Source organism: Balaenoptera musculus, chromosome 14, assembly GCF_009873245.2.
Source record: "Balaenoptera musculus isolate JJ_BM4_2016_0621 chromosome 14, mBalMus1.pri.v3, whole genome shotgun sequence".
Taxonomy (NCBI): domain Eukaryota; kingdom Metazoa; phylum Chordata; class Mammalia; order Artiodactyla; family Balaenopteridae; genus Balaenoptera; species Balaenoptera musculus.
The window spans coordinates 5,667,599-5,691,318 of record NC_045798.1 but is presented as its reverse complement, the minus strand read 5'-3'; the positions used below and the strand labels follow the sequence as shown (position 1 = coordinate 5,691,318).

General features: G+C 48.2%; 2 protein-coding genes across 2 annotated transcripts in view; one reads left to right on the top strand and one right to left on the bottom strand.

Annotated features, from left to right (window-relative positions):
* DHX37 (DEAH-box helicase 37) overlaps positions 1-2,147 on the bottom strand; it is a 30,738-nt gene extending 28,591 nt beyond the window's left edge. The window contains exon 1 of the mRNA XM_036823512.1: positions 1,952-2,147. Within this exon, the coding sequence (XP_036679407.1) occupies positions 1,952-2,057 (106 nt within the window). The 5' untranslated portion in view covers positions 2,058-2,147. The remainder of the gene's footprint in view (positions 1-1,951) is intronic.
* Positions 2,148-5,108: 2,961 nt separating this feature from the next.
* On the top strand, positions 5,109-22,950 carry LOC118906961 (BRI3 binding protein). Its single transcript, XM_036874991.1, has 3 exons — positions 5,109-5,456; positions 17,486-17,588; positions 22,473-22,950. Exons 1-3 carry the CDS (start codon positions 5,253-5,255, stop codon positions 22,892-22,894), a joined length of 729 nt encoding a protein of 242 aa, XP_036730886.1. The 5' UTR covers positions 5,109-5,252; the 3' UTR covers positions 22,895-22,950.
* Positions 22,951-23,720: the final 770 nt, after the last annotated feature.

Genomic DNA, 23,720 nt, shown 5'->3' with positions numbered 1-23,720 from the left:
ACCTCAGGGATGCTATACAAGCAGCTGGATGAGTCCAACTTTGAAATGTGTTCAGTCTCAGGGGCCTGCAAGACAGCTGAACCCACTCAATCACTTCAGCCCAACTCTCCCCCGAAACTGGACCCATCATGGTCGCCGATGGCCTCCCCAGTGTTACATCCACGGTCCTTTCTCTCCCTGCCTGATCCCACGGCCACATCTGACACAGACGGCGGGTCTTCCTCTTGGTCCCCGGACAACCACACTCTCCCAGGGTTCTCCTCCCACCTCACTGGACTGGACTCGTTGCCTCAGTGAGCCAGTCTGGTCTTCAGACTTCAAATAAATATCATCTATACACAGATGATTCCAAACTGCTATCTCCCCTAGATTTGCCTCTCTCAAGCGTCCGATTCAGCAGCTGCCTGCTGACCCTTCTACTTGGATATCTGACAGGCCCCCCAAACCACTCATATCCAAAGCCAAGCTGCTGGCCTCCCTGCAAGCTGCCCATGCCTGCTTTCTCCAGCCTCCAGCCGCACGCCTGGGATTCGTTCTTGACATGTCCTTTGTTCCTGCGCACAGCCAGAACAAAGCTCCATCTTCCAAATACATCTTGAATCCAACCACCTCTCACCACCTCTACTGCTGCCTCCCTGGTCCAAGCATCAACTCCTGCCAGAGTCAAGGTACTCAGCAGCCTCCTATCAGATCGCCCAGATTCTCTGCCCTCTACTGCTTTCCCTCAATACAGCAAAGTGATGCTGTTAAAACCTAAGCCCTGGGCTTCCCTGGTGGTGCAGTGGTTGAGAATCTGCCTGCCAATGCAGGGGACACAGGTTCGAGCCCTGGTCCGGGAAGATCTTCCACGTGCCGCAGAGCAACTAAGCCCGTGCGCCACAACTACTGAGCCTGTGCTCTAGAGCCCACGAGCCACAACTACTGAGCCCACGTGCTGCAACTACTGAAGCCTGCATGCCTAGAGCCCATGCTTTGCAACAAGCGAAGCCACCACCATGAGAAGCCCACGCACCACAACGAAGAGTAGCCCCCGCTCGCAGCAACTAGAGAAAGCCCGTTTGCAGCAACGAAGACCCAACGCAGCCAAAACTAAATAACTAAAATAAATTTATTAAAAAACAAAAACAAAAGAAACCTAAGCCCACCCTGTGTCCCTCCTCTGCTCTCAACTCTGCAGGGCCACCATCCTCACCATGACCTACCAGGCCCTACAAGATCCTGACCCCATTTTAAATTTCATCTCCACTCAGCCATTCTGACTGCCTTCAGGTCTTAAAAAAGGATTCAATGCTTTCTCAGTGGGGCCTCCCCGCCCCCATCCCGCCATGAAACACTGCAACCTGCCCAAACCTCTTGTGCTTTATCTCTTTAGTATGAATGTATGCAAAACGTCCTATGTACTTTGTGTTTATCTTTGCTTGTCTCTTCCCAGAAGCATCTGAACTCTGCAGGGCAGGGATTTTTTCCCTTAATCTCCTCTTCTGTTACTCTCCTAGAATAGTGCCTGGCACATGGTAGCCATTCCTAACAAAACGGAGAAGTCTGGGCAGAAATGTTAAGCAGCCTGGAGCTAAGCAGACAGGTCTGGGCTGAAAAATACAAACTTAGGGGTCGCTTGTAGGGAGGTTATAATCGAAGCCATCAGAATGGATGGAATTACCTTGTAATTCCTTGCCCAAACTCCCCCTATAGCTATACTAGGGCTGGACCCCACTGGAAAGAAACTCCAGGTATTGTTCCAAATTCAGTTAAAACGAAACTTTCACTATTCCCCCTTCCTTTGTATCATCTTGGGGAGGGGGGGGTGCTGTCTCTCCGGGTCTCCCGCCCGAGTAGCGGAGGCAGGGCATAGTCCGGAAGCCCTTCGGCCCCCATTGGCCAGCCCTGGCCCCGAGGCCCTGGTTGGTCCCTCCCCCGAATCCCAGACCTCGTCCGGAGGCGCCTTACTTACCCTCCAGTTCCAGCCGCACAGGGGGCGGCTCGGGAGGGCCCTTCGAGGGGCCGGGGGCCGCCTGCTGACGCCCCTTGATGTTGTACCTCCGGCGCAGCTTCCCCATGGCGCCCGCCTCCTGTTCTGCTCCCGGAGGTCCTACGACCAGCGCACTACGAAGCCCAACCCACGTGGGCTCCCACCAAGCGTTCCGGCCGGAAAATTTCCGGGTTGCGCTCTCGCGAGAGCTGAAACTAACGGAGCACCTGGGGGCGGGGCTGGAGGCGGTGCCACGCTGAAAGCCAGGGCCGGCTGGCGGCGGAGGCGGGACCAAGTTAGAGGAGGGGGCGGGGCTACGGAGGGCTCCGTTTAAGCCCAGGGCTGTTCTCACAGAGGTGTGGTCTGAGTCTCTAAATACTAATATTGATTTGGCTATTTGGGAATGGGAGTGTTCTGTCACTTTAAAAAATATAACCCTGCCCCAATACAATCTTCTTCCCTCTCTTTTTTGCTTATCTGCATTTTCTGATATTCCTACAAGAAACAGTTGTGTTATAAAACGGCCCTAAATATTTCCATTACAGTGACAGGTAGAACTAAAAGAAGGCATCTATTAGACAACTTTGAATTCTCATGACCACATCCCATTGTCTGTAGCGCACTGGGAAATAATGTATTTTCTGAATCCTGTAATTATCTTGCGACTAGGACATCTATATTGTGTCTCCTTTTTTCTGTTAAAAGCATTAATTGGTTAAGGGCAAACATTTAAATTATATCGCAAAAAAAGTGAAGGCACTAGGCGTTATTTTAGAATTTTAGAAAGGATAAAGTTATTTTTAAGACTTATTTAAAGTTACTGCCCCAGGGCTTCCCTGGTGGCGCAGTGGTTGAGAATCTGCCTGCCAATGCAGGAGACACAGGTTCTGAGCCCTGGTCCGGGAAGATCCCACATGCCACGGAGCAACTAAGCCCGTGAGTCACTATTACTGAGCCTGCGCATATGGAGCCTGTGCTCTGCAACAAGAGAGGCCGCGATAGTGAGAGGCCCGCGCACTGCGATGAAGAGTGGCCCCCGCTTGCCACAACTAGAGAAAGCCCTCGCACAGAAACGAAGACCCAATACAGCCAAAAAATAAATAAATTTAAAGTTACTGCCCCAGGAAAAACATTTGAATAACCCAGAACAAGATCTGACTGCAGAGCAGGTAAGCAATAAATTGTTGTTGATTGGAATGAATGAATGAATGAATGAATGAAGAGTGTGATTAATGTGGATAAGCTCCCCTCTTCCCCCGAAAGCAAAAGCAAAAACAAACCCCCCTTTTGTTGTGGTCATCCATTTACAATGCTTGCTGTCAGTTTATTTATCTCTTGTAAAAATAAAATACAGTGTGTGTGTGTGAAAAAAAAAAAACCCACGAACACACAGGTGGTGCGTGAGAGGATTTAGACGGTATACATATGAACATGCTTTTAATTAATTAAAAAGGATTTGGGGGAAAAAGTTATAATGAGCAAATCAAACCTGTGTTTTCATGGGTTTTATTGCTTAGGATGATAGTGATCTACAGTTTCTTCTTTAAATATGTTTATTTAAGTAAATAAAAAGTGTGTTCATCTTCAAATTATTAGGTAGGTAATAGAACATTCTCTTATATTTTCTTCTAAAATATTATATACCAAAGTATTATCTCCAGAAGTTATAAAGAACATTCTATAAAGCAAAAGGAGAAAAGGCAAATACACAACAGCATGGATCTCATTAATATAATGTTGAAAAGAAGCCAATCACAAAAGATCATACTTTATGATCCAATTCACATAAAGTTCAAAAACAGGCAAAATGAATCCCCTAAATTTTGGAGGGGGCATAATGGATGGGAGAGGGCAAAGGGAGCCTTTTTGCAAAGCTGGTAATGTTCCTTTTCTCAACCTGGGTGCTGGTCACCTTGTGTGTCGTTTAAATTCATGGAGAGGCACCTTATGATTTGTGTATTTTTCTGTTTGTATGCTATACTTCAATATAAAAAAAATTTACTTAAAAATAAAGAAGAAATATAAGGCCAGTGAATATATGAAAACGTCACCAGGAATCTAGAAAAATGTAAGTTCAAAAAGAGGCAATTTTTCACTCTTTGGGTTGACAAAAGTTGTTTTATTTTCCTGGTTGTCTCAAAAAATGTCATGGTTTGTTTGATTTAGGATGCAAACAAGGTCCTTGCGTTGTATTTGGTTATAATAGCTCTTAAGTCTTTTAAAACCAATAAATCTCCCCTGCCTTCATTTTTTATGTCACTTACTTATTGAGGAAACTGGGTCGTAAATCCTGTTGAATGCTCCACATTCTGGCTTTAGCTGATTGCTTCTGCTGCTTCTAATTTTTTTCCTCCATCCCCCATATTTCCTGTAAACTGTTGGTTAGATGTGGAGGCCACATCAAGTTACGGTCCAAAGTGTTTGGCAAGAATCCATCATAGGTGGCGCTGGTACTTCTGTCACTAAGACTGGCGGGTCCAGGTCCTGACCACCTGGCCCTTCCTTTTTTAAGTTCCCCACCGACCTGCCACCTTTTGGATTTAGTGTCTTGATGATCGTGGCCTGGACCCGTCATTTCATTAAGGAGTGCAAACGGATTTTCTAATTTCTAATTTTCTAATCTCTTTCACTCCCTCCTCATTTACTAGCGGGACTTTCCTAAAAAGAACTTTCGGTCCTCGACTATTTTGTGACTCTGAAATAGAGTTCTCTGAAGAAGGGCAGGAGGGATGCTTAATGCTTTTCTTTTAAACATTTCAGAATGAATGAATAAGCTCGTGCCCATGCCATCGGCAACGGTGGCCAATTTTGGGGTGTCATTGGAAATTCAGCGACATATAAAATGTATACAGTTCATATTTTCCAATCAATTGCAGTCAATGTCCTTGTTGGGGCTGTTTCCACTTTTACAAGCTTGGGTTGCTTTTTATAGAAAAGTTAAAAATAAAAATTATTTTTAAAAAAAGAAAAGGTTAAAGCCCCACCAGGTCAGGGAAGACTTCCGGGGGGTGGGGGCGGGGAGATCATCAACTTCACAGCCGCCTCTCGCGCTCCCGCCAGGTCGCCAGCGGGTCCCGCGTCCGGGGGCGGAGCGCGGCGTGGGCAGGGCCTTCGAGCCTTTGCGCGCGGGGCGGGGCAGGTGGCGCGGCGGCGGCGGCGGCGGCGCGGTCAGAGGTGCGGCGCTCGGCCACCGAGCGCGCCAACGGGGTCTCCGCCGGAGCCGCGGCGTCCCACCGTGCGGCTCTCACCCTTCTCACGGACCCCGCATCCCACCGGCCCCAGGATGGGCGCGCGCGCTTCGGGCGGACCCCGGACCCAGACTGGGTTCCTGCTGCTGTTGCTGCTGCTCGGGCTGCTGGCCCCGGGCGTGCAAGGGGCGCGGGGCCGCGGCGGCACCGAGAAGAACAGCTACCGCCGCACGGTCAACACCTTCTCGCAGAGCGTCAGCAGCCTGTTCGGCGAGGACAACGTGCGCGCCGCTCAGAAGGTGGGCGCCGCGCCCGCGCCCGCGGTCACCTTGCCGCAGCCGCCGCGCACCTGGCGCCCGGGGCCCGCCTGGGCCGTGCGCGGCCTCCGGGGCTGCAGGCCGGCCGGGGCGCGGGAAGAGGGGGGCCCGGGTCTGGGGCGGGGGAGCCGGGCCTGAGCCCCGGGGCCTTCCGCCTGCGGCCCAGGCCCTGCCCAGCCAGCGTCGGGTCTGGGGGCCGGTTCCGGCGCAGGGCCTCGGGGCGCCCTCTGTGCCATGCGGTACTTCTCCTTGGACCTTGCCCCCGGGGGTGCGCGGCCCGGGCCTCCGCTGGGCGGCGCTGACGCCGCCGCGCCTCTCATTCATTCATTCAACACGTTTGAATGAGCGCCTACTGTGAGCCAGGCACCGTGGCGGCTGCCCGGGGGTGGGGGGGGGGGGGGGGGCGCCCTGCCCGCCAGCGCCCGCGCCCTCTCCCCACGCTGCTGCGCTCTCCCCAGCAACCCCGAATTTCCTGTAGCCTTGCACCCGACCCGCTTCCCCTGAGCACCTGAGGCCCTCCTTCTTCTGCTTTGAAGATATTTCGGCTTTTTACTTTTTATTTTTTTAATTATTTTTTAAGAATGGGAGTAATGCAGTCTGCTCTGTTGCTTTGGCAACCTGGCACCGTAACAACCCTTTTAAGCACCTACTGTGTGCTGGGGCTTTCGCTTGGAGCGTTTTGTTTACTTTGGACCTATTGAGAAGCCTCAGACCCCTGGGGATGGTGTTGAGCGCCCCGGAGAAGCGCAGGGAGTTCTTTCTCCCTGCTCTGCCCTCGGTAGCTGGGTGACCCATTCGGGGTAAAAGTCCACCGAGAAAGGGGAAGTGAATAGGCGGACAGTTACCTGTGGTCAGGCGGTTCCTTGAGTACAGCCCTTACTGTTCGTCCTCTTAATTCCTTTGCTCTGCGCCAGTCCTGGGGTTTTGGAGCGGAGGGAAGTTGGGGTTTAAGTTCCAGCTCTTACTGGATGGCTTTGGGCAAGTGGCTTCCCTTTTTTGAGCCTCCGTTTCTTTATTCCTTAAATGGGGCTAATGATAATATCCTCTTGGTTATGAGTTTGTAATTATGAATCGTTGGTACGTTCTTGGCCCAGAGTAATGGCGGAATCAGTGTGAGCTACCGTTGTTAGTTATATCGTGGCCAAGGCGCAAATCAACATTGCGTAGCCCCGCTGAAAGGGCTTTCAGGGTTTAAAAAAAGTTTTCTGGTGCTTGAGGTGGAGGGGAAGGAAAAGAACATTAAAGCCCAAATCAGATTGGCTGGATATTCTGATGGGATGAGATGAAATACAAGTTAATTTGTTGGGAAAACTAACTTCCGACCACCATCTCCTATAGGTGTTCTGAGCCCCCGTAGAGGGTGTGGGTTCTGGCGGCATCTCTTTGTAGGTGGCCACGGAGAGAGAAAACAAAAACACCTGAGTGCGGAAAGGTGGCCATCCAGTCTGCCTGAGTGTAAAGGGTGAATCTTCACCTCCCTCCTGCCATGTGCCTGAGCCATTTGAAGGCAGAAATCATTTCTTTTTTTTTTTAAATTTATTTATTTTCGTTTTTAGCTGCGTTGGGTCTTCGTTGTTGCGCGCGGACTTTTCTCTAATTGCGGCGAGCAGGGGCTACTCTTCTTTGCGGTGCGCGGGCTTCTCATTGGGTGGCTTCTCTTGTTGCAGAGCACGGGCTCTAAGCATGCGGGCTTCAGTAGTTGTGGCACGCGGGCTTAGTTGCTCCGCGGCATGTGGGATTCTTCCCGGACCAGGGCTCGAACCCATGTCCCCTGCATTGGCAGGTGGATTCTTAACCACTGCGCCACCAGGGAAGCCCAGAAATCATTTCTTTTACAGCAAAAAGAAGTCTTGACTTTTTTTGAGGAGAATAAGCACACATAACCCATGTCTTGGCCGACGGTCCTATCTGAGAATATAAGGTCCACGGACGTGAAATACAAAATAGATACTTCAGAGTTTAAATGTGGGTTGGTGCCAATAAGACAGCTGTATTCTGGCAAAGAATCTGAGAATCTCGAGGTCAGAACTGCAGTTTTGTGGTAAATGAAGTTTTGTGCCTTCAATTGAGATGACAATAATACTAATTTGTTATTTGTTTAGGATGCACGTTTTTTCCTTTTTTTTTGGCCAAGCGGCATGCAGGATCTTAGTTCCCCGACCAGGGATCGACCAGGGATTGTACCTGAGCCCCCTGCAGTGGAAGCGCAGAGTCTTAACCACTGGACTGCCAGGGAAGTCCCCAAATGCGCCTTTTTAAAAAAGATCTAATTGGTTTTATTCAGCAATTCATGAACTGGGCAGCATCCCTTCTAGCAAATAAGTGGTCCATGTTCTAAGTCCTTTTACAGGTAGAGTAACTCACTTAATCCTTAGAACAGGCCTATGAGGTAGGTACTGTTAATGTTTCTATTTTACACATAGGGAAACTGAGGCACAGAGTGGTGAAGAGCCAGGATTTGAACCCAGGCACAGTGGGTCTGGGGTCCACACTGGTACCCTCACCGGTCTTCCGGCCTCATGACCCTTCCTGATTCCCCTAATCATTGTGACATCTAGAATGAGGCTGCCCTGATATTTCCTGCCAAGTGTAGCCTAGACCGGCCAGGCCTGGGGGAGATTGTTTTGTTAATCTTAATTAAAAGAAAACTGGATCTGCTAGCGACCGTAGTTTTCAGCGAGTCAGACCTGCTTAATGGGTTGTGAAGTTTGAGGGCATTTAATGAAACACTCCATGTTCTACCTAGGACTTGTCTAAAATTAACCCCTGACCTTCTTCTGGTTTGGAGCATGGGCCTTGCTCTCCAACAGACATGGGTTCGAATCCCAGCTCTGCGTCTCACTAGCTCTGTGACCTTGGGCCGGTTGCTTGACCTCTGTGTGTCTCATTTGTGCAAAGGAGGTAAATTGGAGGGTTGAAGGTGATTAGTCAGGTTGTACAGGTTGTACAGGCACTTAATAAGCATTTAGTAAATGGTAGAAGATATTTATATGAGAAGGATTCGCCTGGTGTAATTTAGTGTAAGGAAGTACCATCGTTCAACCTACTCCTGGTGGTCAGTGTTTTGTTAGTTTCCTGTCTTTTGCCACTTGAATCCTGGCTGCAGTCAAGGCCCTTCTATATAAATTTTTTGGAGTGCACTTAGACAAGTTCATCCATAAATTGTTAGAAATGTAATTGCTGAGCCAAAAGATCTGTGCGTTTTAAAATTTTTAATTGAACTATAATTGGTGTACTTTTCTGTATGTTATACAGCATAATGAGTTGTCACACACCAAACACGCCCATGTGACCAGCATGTAGCTCTAGAAATGGATGGTCGCAATCCCCCTGCCCCAAGACAACCCCTCTCCTGATTCTGACAGCATAAATTAGTTTTGATTGACGTGTCCTTTATCCACAGTTCCAGTTCATATACTTTTTTAGTACTGAGAGATATTACTGAATTACTGTTTTCCAGTTGTACTCCCATCATACATGCGAGGGCTGCTTCCCAAACCCTCTCCAAAGAAGTGTCAGTAAACTTTTTGGTTTTATTATTTTACTGTGAGATAGGTGGTCTTTTCACTTTTCCAGAATCCATTGGCGTCTTCTTTTCTGGGAACTGCTTTTTGTTTTCCTTTGCCATTATTGAACTGTTGGTCTTTTTTTTTTTTTTAAGAGGCTTACATTCTTTTTTTTTTTTTTTTTTAATTTATTTATTTATTTATTTATTTTTGGCAGTGTTGGGTCTTCATTTCTGTGCGAGGGCTTCTCTAGTTGCGGCAAGTGGGGGCCACTCTTCATCGCGGTGCGCGGGCCTCTCACTATTGCAGCCTCTGTTGTTGCGGAGCACAGGCTCCAGACGCGCAGGCTCAGTAGTTGTGGCTCACGGGCCCAGTTGCTCCGCGGCATGTGGGATCTTCCCAGACCAGGGCTTGAACCTGTGTCCCCTGCATTGGCAGGCGGATTCTCAACCACTGCACCACCAAGGAAGCCCCGAGGCTTACATTCTTTTGCTTTGTAAGAAAAATATTTTGAGCAGAGTAACTTTGACACTTTCCAGTCTTTTTTTTTCCCCCCCAACATTTTAACAGCTTTATTGAGGTGTAATCGACATAGACTGCATATATTTAAAGTGGGACAAAAGTGTACACGTTGGTAAATTTTGACGTATGGATATACCCCTGAAAACATCACCACAATCAAAATAATATTTCCTTTTTATTTTGAAAAGCTGAAAGAATTGAATAAGGAACAACTAGAAACTCCACCTGGGTTCACCATTTTCCCCCCCCAAACTGTTTCTTTTTCACTACAAGCACACACATACACACACTTTTTTTGAAAGTAAATTGCAGACATCGTGACACTTTCTCCTACAAAACCATAATACCATGGCCCCTCCACCCCAAAACTTAAATTTAGTACAATAATATTTTGTAATATACAGCCCATATTTGCATTTCCTTTATAGCTTTTTAAAAAAAATCCAGCACCCAATCAACGATTGCTCATCGCATTTGGTTTTCATGTCTCTTTAGTTCCCTTTAGTCTGTCAAAGTCCCTTCACCCATTTGGGGGTAAGGGGGGCTTTTATGACTGACATTTATGTCTTTTTTTTTTTTTAGTAGCTTTATTGAGCTGTAATTCAGATACTATACAATTCATTCATTGAAAGTTCAGTGATTTTTATTATATTCACAGGGTTGTGCAACCATCACCACAGTCAATTCTAGAACATTTTCATCCCCCCTCCAAAGAAACCCTATATTCATTAGCAGTCACCCCACCTCCCCCAGCCCCTGACAACCCATCATCTTCTTTGTCTTTGTGGATTTGCCTATTCTGCACATTTCCTATAAATGGAATCATACAGTGTGGTCTTTTGCATCTAACTTCTTTCTCACTCAGCATCATGTTTTTAAGGTTCATCCCTTTTCTGGCCTGTGTCAGTATTTCGTACCTTCTTATGGCTTTTTATTTATCCATTTATCAGTTGATGGTCATTTGGGTTGTTCCCACTTTTTGCCTTCTATGAATAGTGCTGCTCTGAACATTCATGTGCACGTTTTTATGTGAATATATGTCTTCTGTATTTTGGAGTATGTACCTAGGAGTGGAATTGCTGGGTCATATGGCAGCTCTCACATTTCAAGGAACCTCTGTACAGCTGTACCATTTTACGTTCCCACTAGCAGTGTATGAGGATTCCTTTCTCCCCATCCTCGCCAACACATGTTCTTGTCTTCCCCCCACCCCTTGGATACATTTTATTTAATCTATTTTTTAATTGAAATATAGTTGATTTGCAATATTATATTAGTTTCAGGTGTACAACATAGTGATTCAATATGTTTTTGGACTATACTTCATTTATAGTTATTTTAGAATACTGGCTGTATTCCCTGTGCTGTACAGTATATCCTTGTAACTTATGTATTTTATACACAGTAGTTTGTACCTCTTAAACCCCTACCCCTATCTTGCCCCTCCGCCCTTCCCTCTCCCCACCGGTAACCACTAGTTTGTTCTCTGTATCTGTGAGTCTGCTTCTTTTTTGTTATATTCACTGTTGTATTTTTTAGATTCCACATATAACAGTTATCACACAGTATTTGTCTTTCCTTCTTTCTTTCTTTTTAACTTTTTAGCCGCCCGGCGTGCAGGATCTTAGTTCCTGGACCAGGGATCGAACTTGCACCCCCTGCAGTGGAAGCACGGAGTCTTTTTTTTTTTTTTATAATTAATTTTGATTGGAGTATAGTTGCTTTACAATGTTGTGTTAGCTTCTACTGCACAGCAAAATGAATCAGCCATACATATACACATAGCCCCTCCATTTAGGACACTACAGTGCATTAAGTAGAGTTCCCTGTGCTATACAGTATGTTCCCATCAGTTGTCTGTTTTGTAGATAGTATCAGTAGTGTATATGTGTCAATCCCAGTTCCTCCCACCCCACCCCTTTCCCCCTTGGTATCCATACATTTGTTCTCTACATCTACGTCTCTATTTCTGCTTGGCAGGAAGCGCGGAGTCTCAACCACTGGCCCTCCAGGGAAGCCCCAGTTTTTGTCTTTCTCTGTCTGACTTATTTCACTAAGCGTAGTACGCTCCAGGTCCATCCAAGCTGTTGCAAATGGCAAAATTTCATTCTTTTTTATGGCCGAGTAGTATTCCGGGGTATGTGTGTGTGGGTGGTGTGTGTCCGTGAACCACATCTTTCTCCATTCATCTGTTGATAGTTGTCTCTTTTAGTGTAGCCACTTTAGTGGGGCTGACATGGTATCTCGGTGGGGTTGGGACAGGCCAGTTGACTTTTGAATTGTCGCCTGATGCATCTTACCTGATTGCACCCTCAGGGTTAGATTGAGGAATTACAATTCCAGCAGGAATTCTAGGTGAGGGTCTTGTGTCCTTGCTGGGGCAGCACATCAGGGCACAGGGTGTCGCCTTGTCCCATGACTTTGATCTTCAGTTGAGGCCTTCCATCCTGGAGGTGCCTTTTCCCCTTTGTAATTCATTCGTGCAGGTGGTCTGCACGTGTGTTCCAGCACCTTCAGTTCACGTAACCTTTGTCTCTCATTGTGTTCCTCAGATGCTTGGGCAACCTCTGAACTGCAGAAACTTGCTCCTTCTCTACCTTGCTCATGAAGACACATGTGCCCTTACAGCCTGATTTCCTGGGAGCCAGTTTGCACGTGCCTGGGGGTGATAGGGTTGAGGAGAGCTTAGGATGCGGGACGTCCTCCAGATTTAGGAGGAGGGTGATGAAAGCCTGAGCTGGAGTAATCGTGTTTTCTCCCATAGCCACGGCCACGGCCGCAGGCCTCCTGAGTTGGTTCACCTGAATCTCCCTCGTTTTAACTTTTCATCCTGAAAATTGTCCAACAGACACAAAGGGGGAAAGAAATGTATAATGAACCCCTGTACCCATCACTCAGTTTTGCCATTTTTGTTACATTGCTCTCCCCATCGAAAAAGTTTTTGAAGCCTGGCATAGTATTTTAAAGCTAATCCAAGACATAATGGTTTACTTTTGAATACTCCGGTCTGCGTCTTTAACAGGTGAACATTTTGCGAAGATCGTAGCCATAGTACCATCGTCACAGCTCGTGACAATTCTTTTTTTTTTTTTAATTAATTTATTTTTTAAAATTATTTATTTATTTATTTATTGGCTGCATTGGGTCTTCGTTGCTGTGCGGATTTTTCTCTAGTTGCGGCGAGCGGGGGCTACTCTTCGTTGCGGTGTGCGGGCTTCTCATTGCGGTGGCTTCTCTTGTTGCGGGGCACGGGCTCTAGGCTTGCGGGCTTCAGTAGTTGTGGCTCGCAAGGTCTAGAGCGCAGACTCAGTAGTTGTGGCACACAGGCTTAGTGCTCCGTGGCATGTGGGAACTTCCGGGACCAGGGCTCAAACCCGTGTTCCCTGCTTTGGCAGGCGGATTCTTAACCACTGCGCCACCAGGGAAGCCCTGACAATTCTTTAATAACCAACCCAAGTCCATTTTCCAATTTCCCTGATCGACTCAAAACGTCTTTACGCAAAACTGCTTTGTTTGAATTGGGATCCAAACAAAGTCTACACTTGCATTTCACTGATATGTCTTTTAAGTCTCTCTCTTTCTCTCTTCATTTTTATTTATTTATTTTTTTGGCCTTGCTGCGCACATGTGGGATCTTAGTTCCCTAGTTCCCCAACCAGGGATTGAGCCTGGGCTTCTGCAGTGAAAGCGCAGAATCCTAACCACTAGGCCACCACGGAACTCCCAAGTTTTGTTTTGTTTTGTTTTAATTTTATTAAATTTTTTATTTATTATTAAAATTTTTATTGAAGTATACTTGATGTACAATATTATACAAATTGTACAATATCATATAAATTTCAGGGGTACAACATAGTGATTCACAATTCTTACAGGTTATACTCCATTGATAGTTATTATAAGATATTGGCCATATTTTGTAGGTTGTAGAAAACATACAACCTGTGCCGTAGGTTTAGCTTTTCACCTGATTTCTGTGAACTGCTTCAGGCTCTGGGCTCCGCTGAACCCCCATCTTAGTCTGCAGGGCTGCCATGAGGAAGGACCACAGCCTGGGCAGCTCACACAGAAATGTATCATCTGGAAGTTCTGGAGGCTGGAAACCTGAGATCGAGGTGCTGGCAGGGTTGGTTTCTCCTGAGGCCTCTCTCCTTGGCTGGCAGATGGCCGGCTTCTCCCTGTGGTCCTCACGTGGTCTTTCCTCTGTGTGTGTCTATGTCCCCATCTCTTCTTGTAGGGCCACCAGTCCTGTTGGATCAGGGTCCCTCATATTGATCCCATTTCACCCTCGCTGAGATTTGGAGGAACACAGTGTAGCCCGCAGCACCCCCTGAGGGCTCCTGTGTCTTCCCACAGACAAGGGAGCCAAGGAGTCACATTGCCCAAGGGGAAACCACAGTGAGTGGTGCCAGGCCCCCGGGGCAGAGAGTGAGTGTGGTTCCCACCTCTCAGTCCAAAAGGCCCACGATGGGTCTGTCCCTGCAACACCCTCTCCTGCCCCGGCCGGTCCCCAGGGTGGGCCTGACTTTCCTCTGAGCAAGGCCAGACCCTGGTTGGGCCTGTGGGTTTCTGAGCACCTGCTTGAAGACGTTTGTTAGGTGGGAAGGGGATGGCTCCGTTTGGAGAGAGGGCCGGACCTCCGTCCTTGCTGGGAGCGCTGGGTTGCCACCCAGCAAATCCTTGGGTCTGACACAAGCAACCTAAGCAGCTCCCATGTCCTGAGGCCTTTACAGGTTCTTATGGCTGTCTCATCTTAGTCCCATTTTACAGCTGAGAAAGTGGAGGCACAGAGAGGGTCACAGCAGCAGCAGCTGTTGTCTCTTCCTCCCCAAATAAGTACTTCCTCACACCCTTTCTAGGAGAGCTGGTGCCCTTGAAAAGCCCTTTAGCTTTTGGTGTGGAGCTCTTTCCTCTTTCCTCCACTTGAACAAAACGTACAAGTTGCTACCTATTGGCAAACGTGTACAAATCACGCGTACTTTAAAGAATTACGACAGGAGAAACAAAACGCAGTAGATCCCTGACAGGGAATGCTCTTTGGCAAGAAAGAGGAATTAAGTACCGATTCATGCTGCGACGCGGGTGAACCTTGACAATGTTATTTTGAGTGCAAGGAGCCAGGCACAAAAGGTCACGGATTGCCTGATTCCACTGGTATGGAAAGTCCAGGAAAGGCAAATCCATGGAGATGGAAAGGAGATTAGTGGTTGCCTAGGTTGGGGGGTGGGAGGCAATGGGGAGTGACGACTGCTGTTGGGGACAAGACTCCTTTTGGGGTGATGAAAATGTTCTAACGTTAGATTATGGGGAATTTCTAAAAAAAAGCTGTGAATCGTGCCTTTTAAAAACGGGAACTTTATGGTATGTTTGAAATGATATGTCAGTAAATCTCTAACCAAAAAAGAATTATAACTAAAGCAACACCAGTGTGCCTTCTCTCCAGGTGATGATACTTTCTCCGAAATCCCCTCACCCACCCACGCCTACCAAAGAGAGGGACCGTGACACTCTCTTCTCTCAGACACACATACTTCCTCCTTTTTTTTTTTTTTTTTACGTCAACCCTTCCATTATTTTTTTTTTACTCTTCCAGTTTAAAAAAAACTTTTTTTAGATAGGAGTACAGTTGATTTACAATGTTATGTTAGTACCCTTCCAGTTTTTAAATAGCAGCTTATTGAGGTATAATTCACATACCATACATTTCATCCATTTAAAGTATATCCTTCATATATAATTTTCGTATCTTCACAGGGTTGTGTAACCATCACCACAGTCAACAGTGGAACATTTTCATCCACTCAAAGAGAAATCCTTTAGCTATCAACCTCTCTCCCTAACCCCTAGCAACTGCTAATTTACTTTCTGTCTCTATGGATTTGCCTATTCTGGATATTTCCTATACATGGAATCACAATTTAGGGTCTTTTGCGTCTGGCTTCTTGTCCTTAGTGTAAAGTTTTCAAGTTTCATCCTTGTCGAAGCATGTGTCAGTACATCATTGGTTTTTATGGCCAAATAATATCCCATTGTGTGGATATGCCAGGCTTATTCATTCATCAGCTGATGGCCACGTGGTCTTTAAATCTACAAATCCCTTTGGTGCTTGCAGCTAGGAAATTTAAGGCTAAAAGGATGATGTCCTCGCAGAAGGGTCTTGGGGCCAGAGCTTCTGTTAGAAGATCGGGGACTTCCCTGGTGGTCCAGTGGGTAAGACTCCGTGCTCCCAATGGAGGGGGCCTGGGTTCAATCCCTGGTCAGGGAGCTAGATCCCGCATGCACGCTGCAACTAAAGAGTCCGCATGCCGCAACTAAGACCCAGTGCAGCCTAAATAAATAAATAAATAAATAATATGATTTAAAAAAAATCGGATGTCAGTAGACATTTGGAACCTCTGTTGGGTGTGTCAAAGCATTTCACACAAATCTCATTTAACGCTCACAACAACCAGCTGAGATGGGTACTATTAATAACTCCACTTGTCAGCTGGAGCCCTGGTATATAGCACACATATAATCTACCTATGGCCACCCAGCAAATAAGGGGCAGACCTGGGACTTGAACCCAGGCGGTTAAGCTCCCAACCCTGCATGCTGTCAGCCAAGCAGACAGCAGTAGTGCGGAGGTTACTGGCATCCTTTGCTCTCCTGGCCACTGATTCAACACTACTCCTCTTTCCCCTGTCCTGGAGGATGGCTCCAACCAGGGTATCCAATTTTAAATGCTGTAACCAATTCACTTCGAGGCATTTAACCTCTACACGTGAGCCTTGCAACACTCTGGTCCCCCTGGGAAGCTGGGAATAACCTAGGTGCCCATCCATAGGGGACTGGGTAAGCAGCTGCAGGTGTGCCATCTTTGCAAAGAATGAGGCCGCTCTGTCCTGCCTGCAGTTGAATAATCAAGGCAGAGTGTTCCATGAGAAACACGGCAGAACTGTACACATATGCTGCCGTTTATGGGGGAAATATTTGTGCCATTCTTCACCCGGTGCATCTAAGAGAGGATCCGCAAGCGAGTGGTAACAGCGGAGCCGCCGGAAGGGGGTTTGGGTTGCGGGGAGTGAGACTTTATACCATGTGGATAGAATATCACTTTTTTTTTAATTTGGCCGCACTGCACGGCATGCGGGATGTTAGTCCACTGACCAGGGATTGAACCCGGGCCCTCAGCAGTGAAAGCGCGCAATCCTAACCATTGGACCGCCAGGGAAGTCCGAGAATATCACTTATTTTTAAAAAAGAGCAAAATGGGACTTCCCTGGTGGTCCAGTGGTTAAGAATCCGTCTTGCAATGCAGGGGACTCCGGTTCGATCCCACAGGCCGTGGGGGCCACTAAGCCCGGGCATCACAGCGAAAGATCCCACGTGTCGCAACTAAGACCCAACGCAGCCAAAAAGATAAATATTTTTTTTAAATACAGTGAAATGAAGCTGCAGCTCATATTCATCCTCGGAGAGCTTCAGTAGCCCCGGGTCCTTAAAGCTGGGATGGACGTGGGTCTCTACTGTTTGCACACGCTAGGGAGATGCTGATGGGACTCGGCGTGTGAGAACCACAGGAAGTTCTCGCCCTTCAGAGTTGCTCCCATGCAGCAGCGTCCCGGCCTCTGGGTGAAATAGGTTGGTTGCAGCACCTCCCACTGTTTGAAAATGAGAAATCAGGCAGAGACTTTGACAAAAGAGTGGGCCTAGAAGGGCTCCGGGAGGAATCGGAGGTGGAGTGAGCAGCTTTGCAGAGAGCTCCTGGCTCCCCCGATGCATTCCTCCCCCCGTAGGAGGGAGATTTGTCTGGATTCGCTTGGTTCTTGGCACCTGGACAGTTAGTCCCGAGCTCCGTCAGTCCCCTGGGCTACTCGGCCAGTCCTGGGACGGCCTTTGTCATCGGCCGGCTGTGTTTTCTCGTCCAAGTGTAAGCTTGGCCGGACTAGGAAAGAGGGAGCTTTGGCCCGGTCGGTAATGATCTCTGTCTCGTTTCTGCAGTTCCTGACGAGGCTGACCGAGAGGTTCGTGTTGGGAGTGGACATGTTTGTGGAAACCCTGTGGAAAGTCTGGGCGGAGCTCTTGGACGTCCTTGGACTTGACGGTAGGTGTGGGGGGCATTCATTTGAAGGCACTGTTTCATTCTGGTGCTTGTCAAATTATGGGAGTGGTACCCAGGGCGGGTGGCACAAGAGAAAACGAGGGGGGCAGTGAGGATGCGAGAGAACCTTTTTTATTGTCATTGTTGCGTTTGTAAATAGTTGAGATTCCCAGATGCTATTTAGGACAAGGTGCAGGTGGGCAGTGCCAACTTGTCTGCCCCCAGGCAAACCTCGGGGACTGGAGGTGGAGTCTCTAGGTTGTTGGGGTCTGTAACCAACTACTCCAGTTACTTAGACAGAAAGGGATTTAGTACAGGGAATGCGGCGCTCACACAATCATCAGAAGGGCTGAAGGAGCGATGTGTGACCCCCCAGGGGGTTGCTGCCCTGGTCCAGGAATTGGAAGGCAGCTGCTGGAACCCTTTGAATTCAAGCTCACAGCCCTGGTCCAGGCTGCTGCCTGTCTCCAGGAAGCCTGCAGCAGTCTGTGTCGGGGTCCCCTAGACCATCCCCAGGTTCCGTGCATCTCCAGGAGGACTCCCAGGACCCAGCATGTGGTCATACTCACAGCTGTGGTGTATTACAGTGAAGGACACAAAGCACAGTCAACAAAGGGAAAAGGCTCACGGGGTGAAGTCTGGGGGAACCAGGCACAGGCCCCCAGAGCCCTCTCCCAGGGGGGTCACTCAGGACACCCTTTATTCCCCGAGTGAGGTGTCCTGTACCAGGGACGCCCAATAGAGGCTCAGCCTCTAGGGTGTTTATTGGCGGCTGCTCATGTAGGCACCCTCTGCCTGCACCTTCCAAATTCCCGACTCCCCGAAGGAAAGCAGGTGTCAGCGTGAACCACACTGACTGTAAAAACCTCCAAGCCAGGGAGCCCCTGTTCTTCGGGAGAGGAGGGAGCCCTCACTGCAATGTATGTGCAATTCACTCAGCTCTCCAGGACTCTGACCACGTGCCCCCAAGTTGAACTCAATTCTAACCCTATCTCCTTGGAGGTAGCATCTGATCCCACAGGTCGAGGGCTCAGTCCCACAATCGGCCCCACTTCAGACACCAGTCACAGATCCGGGTTGTCACCCATGCTTCTGACAGACTAGTATAGATCAGAGGTTCCCACGACCCCTCCGCACCGTGGGTTCAATTAATTTGCTAGAGCTGCTTGCAGAACTCAGGAAACCTGTTTACTCACTCACTAGATTACTGGTTTATTATGAAAGGATATAACTCAGGAACAGCCAGGTGAAGGAGATGCATGGTTGGTGGGCAGGGAGCTTCCACGTTCTGAGTTCTATTGTCTCATTGGCTATTGGTGATGGATTCAACCTTCAGCCCTTCCTGGAGGTTAGAGGGCCCAACCCTCTAATCATCTGGTTGGTTCCCCTGGCAACCACCCTACATCCTGAGAGGCTTTCCAGAATCACCTGATTAACAAGCGCAGGTGTGGGTGAAAGGGGCTATGAATTATCAAGACACTTGTATTGCACTTGTCACTTAGGAAATTCCAAGGGTCTTAGGAGTCTATGCCAGAAATGGGGATGGACACCAAATACATGTTTCTTATTATGCATCACAACCTCACACTCCAGAAATCCAAGTTCCCGGATGCCAGCCAAGGGCCCACCTTGCCAGCAGGTGTTTCTAAAGAGTGGCCTCAGGCCTGCCGGGTGAACTCTTCCCTGCACAGCTCCTAACTAGGGTCCCTTCTCAACAAATCAGCCAGAGCAATTTTTTTTATTACTACTTTTGTAGTAGTGATTTAAAAACAAAACAAAACAAAGAAGTCAGGTCAAGTCACTCTCCTTAAAGCTGCCCAGTGACTTCTTGCTGCACTTGGAATCGACCAGGTTCCCACCCAGGACACTGCGAGCAGCAGAGATCTGCCCAGCCCCCCCCCGTTCTGGGACACGCTGGGGTCTTTGACACTTTCCAGTCCCTCCAGGTGTTCCCTGCTGGGGGTGATCCTCCCGGCCCTATGCCTGCTCCCATCTTCCCCATGCTTGGGTCTCTGGTATGTGACACCTCCTTCAAGAGGCCCCTCCTGACTACCCTGTGGGAGGAACCTTGTCCGCAGTTCTCACCCTCAGCTGTAACATCTCCCTCCTGTGTGTGTGTGTTACGCATCTCCCTTCTGAGATCCCGTGAGTGGGGTCTTGCCCACCTCCTCCAGGCTGCAGCCTCGGCCCTGGCTCTGCCCTGGCACAAAGGGGCCCATCGTTAATATGAATTGGAGGCCTGGGCTTCCCTGGTAGTGCAATGGTTAAGAATCTGCCTGCCGGGACTTCCCTGGTGGCGCAGTGGTTAAGAATCTGCCTGCCAATGCAGGGGACACGGGTTCGAGCCCTGGTCCGGGAAGGTCCCACATGCTGCGGAGCAGCTAAGCCCGTGCGCCACAACTGCTGAGCCTGCGCTCTAGAGCCCGTGAGCCACAACTACTGAGCCCACGTGCCACAACTACTGAAGCCCACACACCTGGAGCCCATGCTCCACAACAAGAGAAGCCACCGCAATGAGAAACCCGCGCACCACGACAAAGAGTAGCCCCCGCTCGCCACAACTAGAGAGAGCCTGTGCGCAGCAACGAAGACTTAATGCAACCAAAAATAAATAAATAAAAATAAAATTAAAAAAAAAAAAGAATCTGCCTGCCAATGCAGGGGACACAGGTTCGAGCCCTGGTCCGGGAGGATCCCACATGCCGCGGAGCAACTAAGCCCGTGCACCACAACTACTGAGCCTGCGCTCTAGAGCCCGTGAGCCACAACTACTGAGCCTGAGTGCCACAACTACTGAAGCCCGCACGCCTAGAGCCCATGCTCTGCAACAAGAGAAGCCACCGCAATGAGAAGCCCGCGCACCGCAACAAAGAGTAGCCCCCGCTCGCCTCAACTAGAGAAAACCTGGGTGCAGCAACAAAGACCCAGTGCAGCCAAAAATTAATTAATTAATTAATTAATTAATTTTTTAAAAAAGATATATGAATGGCCAACAGGTACAAGAAAATGTATCAATACTACATTACTAGTGGTACAACATTACTAGTCATTAGGGAAATACAAATCAAAACCACAATGAGATATTAATTACCTCATGCCTATTAGCATGGCTATTATCAAAAAGATAAGAGATAACAAATGTTGGTGAGGATGTGGAGAAATTGGAACCCTTGTACACTGTTGGTGGGAATGTAAATTGGTGCAGCCACTATGGAAAACAGTGTGGAGATTCCTCAAAAAACTAAAAATAGGGAATTCCCTGGTGGTCCAGTGGTTAGGACTTCACGCTTTCACTGCCGAGGGCACGGGTTCAGTCCCTGGTCTGGGAACTAATATCCCAGAAGCCATGCAGTGTGGCCAAAAAAAAATAAAAAATAAAAATAGACCTACCATATGATCCAGCAATTCCACTTCTGTGAATATATCTGAAGGAAACAAAAACACCCTGTCACAGAGATAACTACACCCCCATGTTCATTGCAGCACTATTTACAATAGCCAAGACGTGGGAACAACCTAAGTGTTCATTGACAGATGAATGGATAAAGAAATTTTGGTGTGGGCTTCCCTGGTGGCACAGTGGTTAAGAATCTGTCTGCCAGTTGAGGGGACACGGGTTCGATCCCTGGTCCGGGAAGATCCCACATGCCACGGAGCAGTTAAGCCTGTGCACCACAACTACTGAGCCTGCACTCTAGAACCCGCGAGCCACAACTACTGAAGCCCACGCACCTGGAGCCCGTGTTCCACGACAAGAGAAACCACCGCAATGAGAAGCCCGTACACCACAACGAAGAGGAGTCCCCGCTCGCTCCTGTGTGAGGAACCGCAACGAGAGAAAGCCCGTGTGCAGCAGTGAAGACCCAATGCAGCCAAAAATAAATAAAACTTAAAAAAAAAAAAGAAATTTTGGTGTGTGTATATATACAATGGAGTATTATTCAACCATAAAACGAAGGAAATCCTACCGTTTGAAACAACGTGGATGGACCTGGAGGGCATTAAGCTAAGTGAAATAAGTCAGAGAAAGGCAAATACTGTAGGATCTCACTTATATGTGGAATTTAAAAAAAAACAACTCATAAAATGAGAGATCAGATTTGTGGTTGCCAGAGACAGCAAGTGGGAGGCAGGGGAATTGGAGGAAGATGGTCAAAAGGTACAAATTTGCAGTTATAGGATAGATAGATGGAACTTCATGTGTGGGTACCAGTTACAATTAGGTTTGACTGTGAGTAACAGAGACCCCAAATAACAGCAGCTTAAACAAGATGGAAGCTTATTTCTCTTATGTGAAAGTTCACAGGTAGGTGGTTAGGCAGGTAGGTGGCTTTGTAGCACATTCTCCTCGGGTCCGAGGCCCCTTCCATATTATTGCTCCCCAATAGTTGACCTCCCTTCCCTCATGACACAAGACAGCTGCTCCTATTCCAGCCATCACATCCACATTCCAGCAGGCAGAAGAAGAAGAGGTAAAGGGCATATTCCCACTATTTCTAGGAAGCCACCCCAAAACATTTCTGCTTACCTCTCCTTGACCAAAGCTTAGTTATGTAGCTGCTAGGGAGGCTGGGAAACGCCCTTATCCTAGGCAGCCGTGTGCCCAGCCTAACACTGGGCATTTGTTACTATGGAAGACAGGAAGGAAGGAAATTGAAGGCCAGTTTTCAGGCTCTGCCCCACCTGAAAGGTGTTTCAAACCCACGATATGACAGCGTTGCCCTGTCTTTTCCCAGGACTTAGTATAAAGGCTAACGAGGCAGCCGACTTTTAGTTCCTTGGGATGTAGCAGAGGCGCAGCCAGTGAGCTGAGCTGCCCACCCCCAGCTTGCAGAGAACCCCCTGACCCCGTGTAACCGGCCGCTGTCCCTCTGTTCTGTCCTGCAGTCTCGAACCTGTCCCAGTACTTCAATCCGAGCTCGGTGGCCAGCAGCCCCACACGTGCCCTCCTGCTGGTGGGCGTCGTCCTCCTGGCCTACTGGTTCTTGTCTCTGACCCTGGGCTTCACCTTCAGCGTCCTGCACGTGGTGTTCGGCCGCTTCTTCTGGGTGGTGCGGGTCATCCTGTTCTCCATGTCGTGCGTGTACATCTTGCACAAGTACGAGGGCGAGCCTGAGAACGCCGTGCTGCCGCTGTGCTTCGTGGTGGCCGTCTACTTCATGGCCGGGCCCATGGGCTTCTACTGGCGCAGCAGCCCCGGCGGCCCCAGCGTGGAGGAGAAGCTGGAACAGCTGGAGAGCCAGGTCCGGCTGCTCAACATCCGTCTCAACCGAGTGCTGGAGAGTCTTGACCGCTCCAACGGCAAGTGACAACCAGCCAACCGGCCGGGTCCCCTCCTCCCAGCGCCCTCTCTCCGGAAACAAAAGAGAAGAAGAAAAAAGAGAACGCCAAACCCCAAACAATCTTAATAAACATGTCTGAGCAAGAGAGTGGCGCTTTGCGAGGGTGTTTCCGGCCACGTGTCAACTCTTAGGACATCTTCTGGGAAGAATGGGACAAGATCGTTGATGTAGAACTACCCACCAAGTGTCATTAGTGGAAAAAAATCTTTTTTAAACAAAGGATATAACCATATTAGCTGTACAGGAAGAGAAGTTTATCTGTGCATAGAGCATAAAGTTAATTTTTTCAAGCATTTAAATACACCTTTTGTAAGGTTTTTTAAAACAGGCAGATCGAGTTAAGTTTTAATAGACTTAAAACTTTACATGGAGGGGAAGAAATTGCTAATTCGACCTTTTGGAAGAGTTTCAAGGCAAGCATTTGTTTTTGCAGCGTAGGGACTGGTGGGTGAGGTCTGTGTGCATTCTTTTCAGGTTCCAAAGCTGTGACCTTCATTTCATGTTGTTTTTCGTTGATGTCAATTCGATGAATGTTGTTGCTTCTGAATGTGGGCTATTATTGGGTTTCAAGGATGAAACTAAACATCTTTTGGATCCTAGTGACCCTAGCCAAGCCCCCTTCAATCCTATTTCTAAATGAAGAAATCATTATTTGTAGAAAACCTAAGATTTTTTTCCCCCTTCTGTACTTCAATGTATTTTAACCTCAACATTTTGTAAAGGGAAATTCAAGGACCAGGCAAAGAAATGTCTTTGGGGTTCGATGCCAGGAGCTGCCTGGGTAAGCTCATTT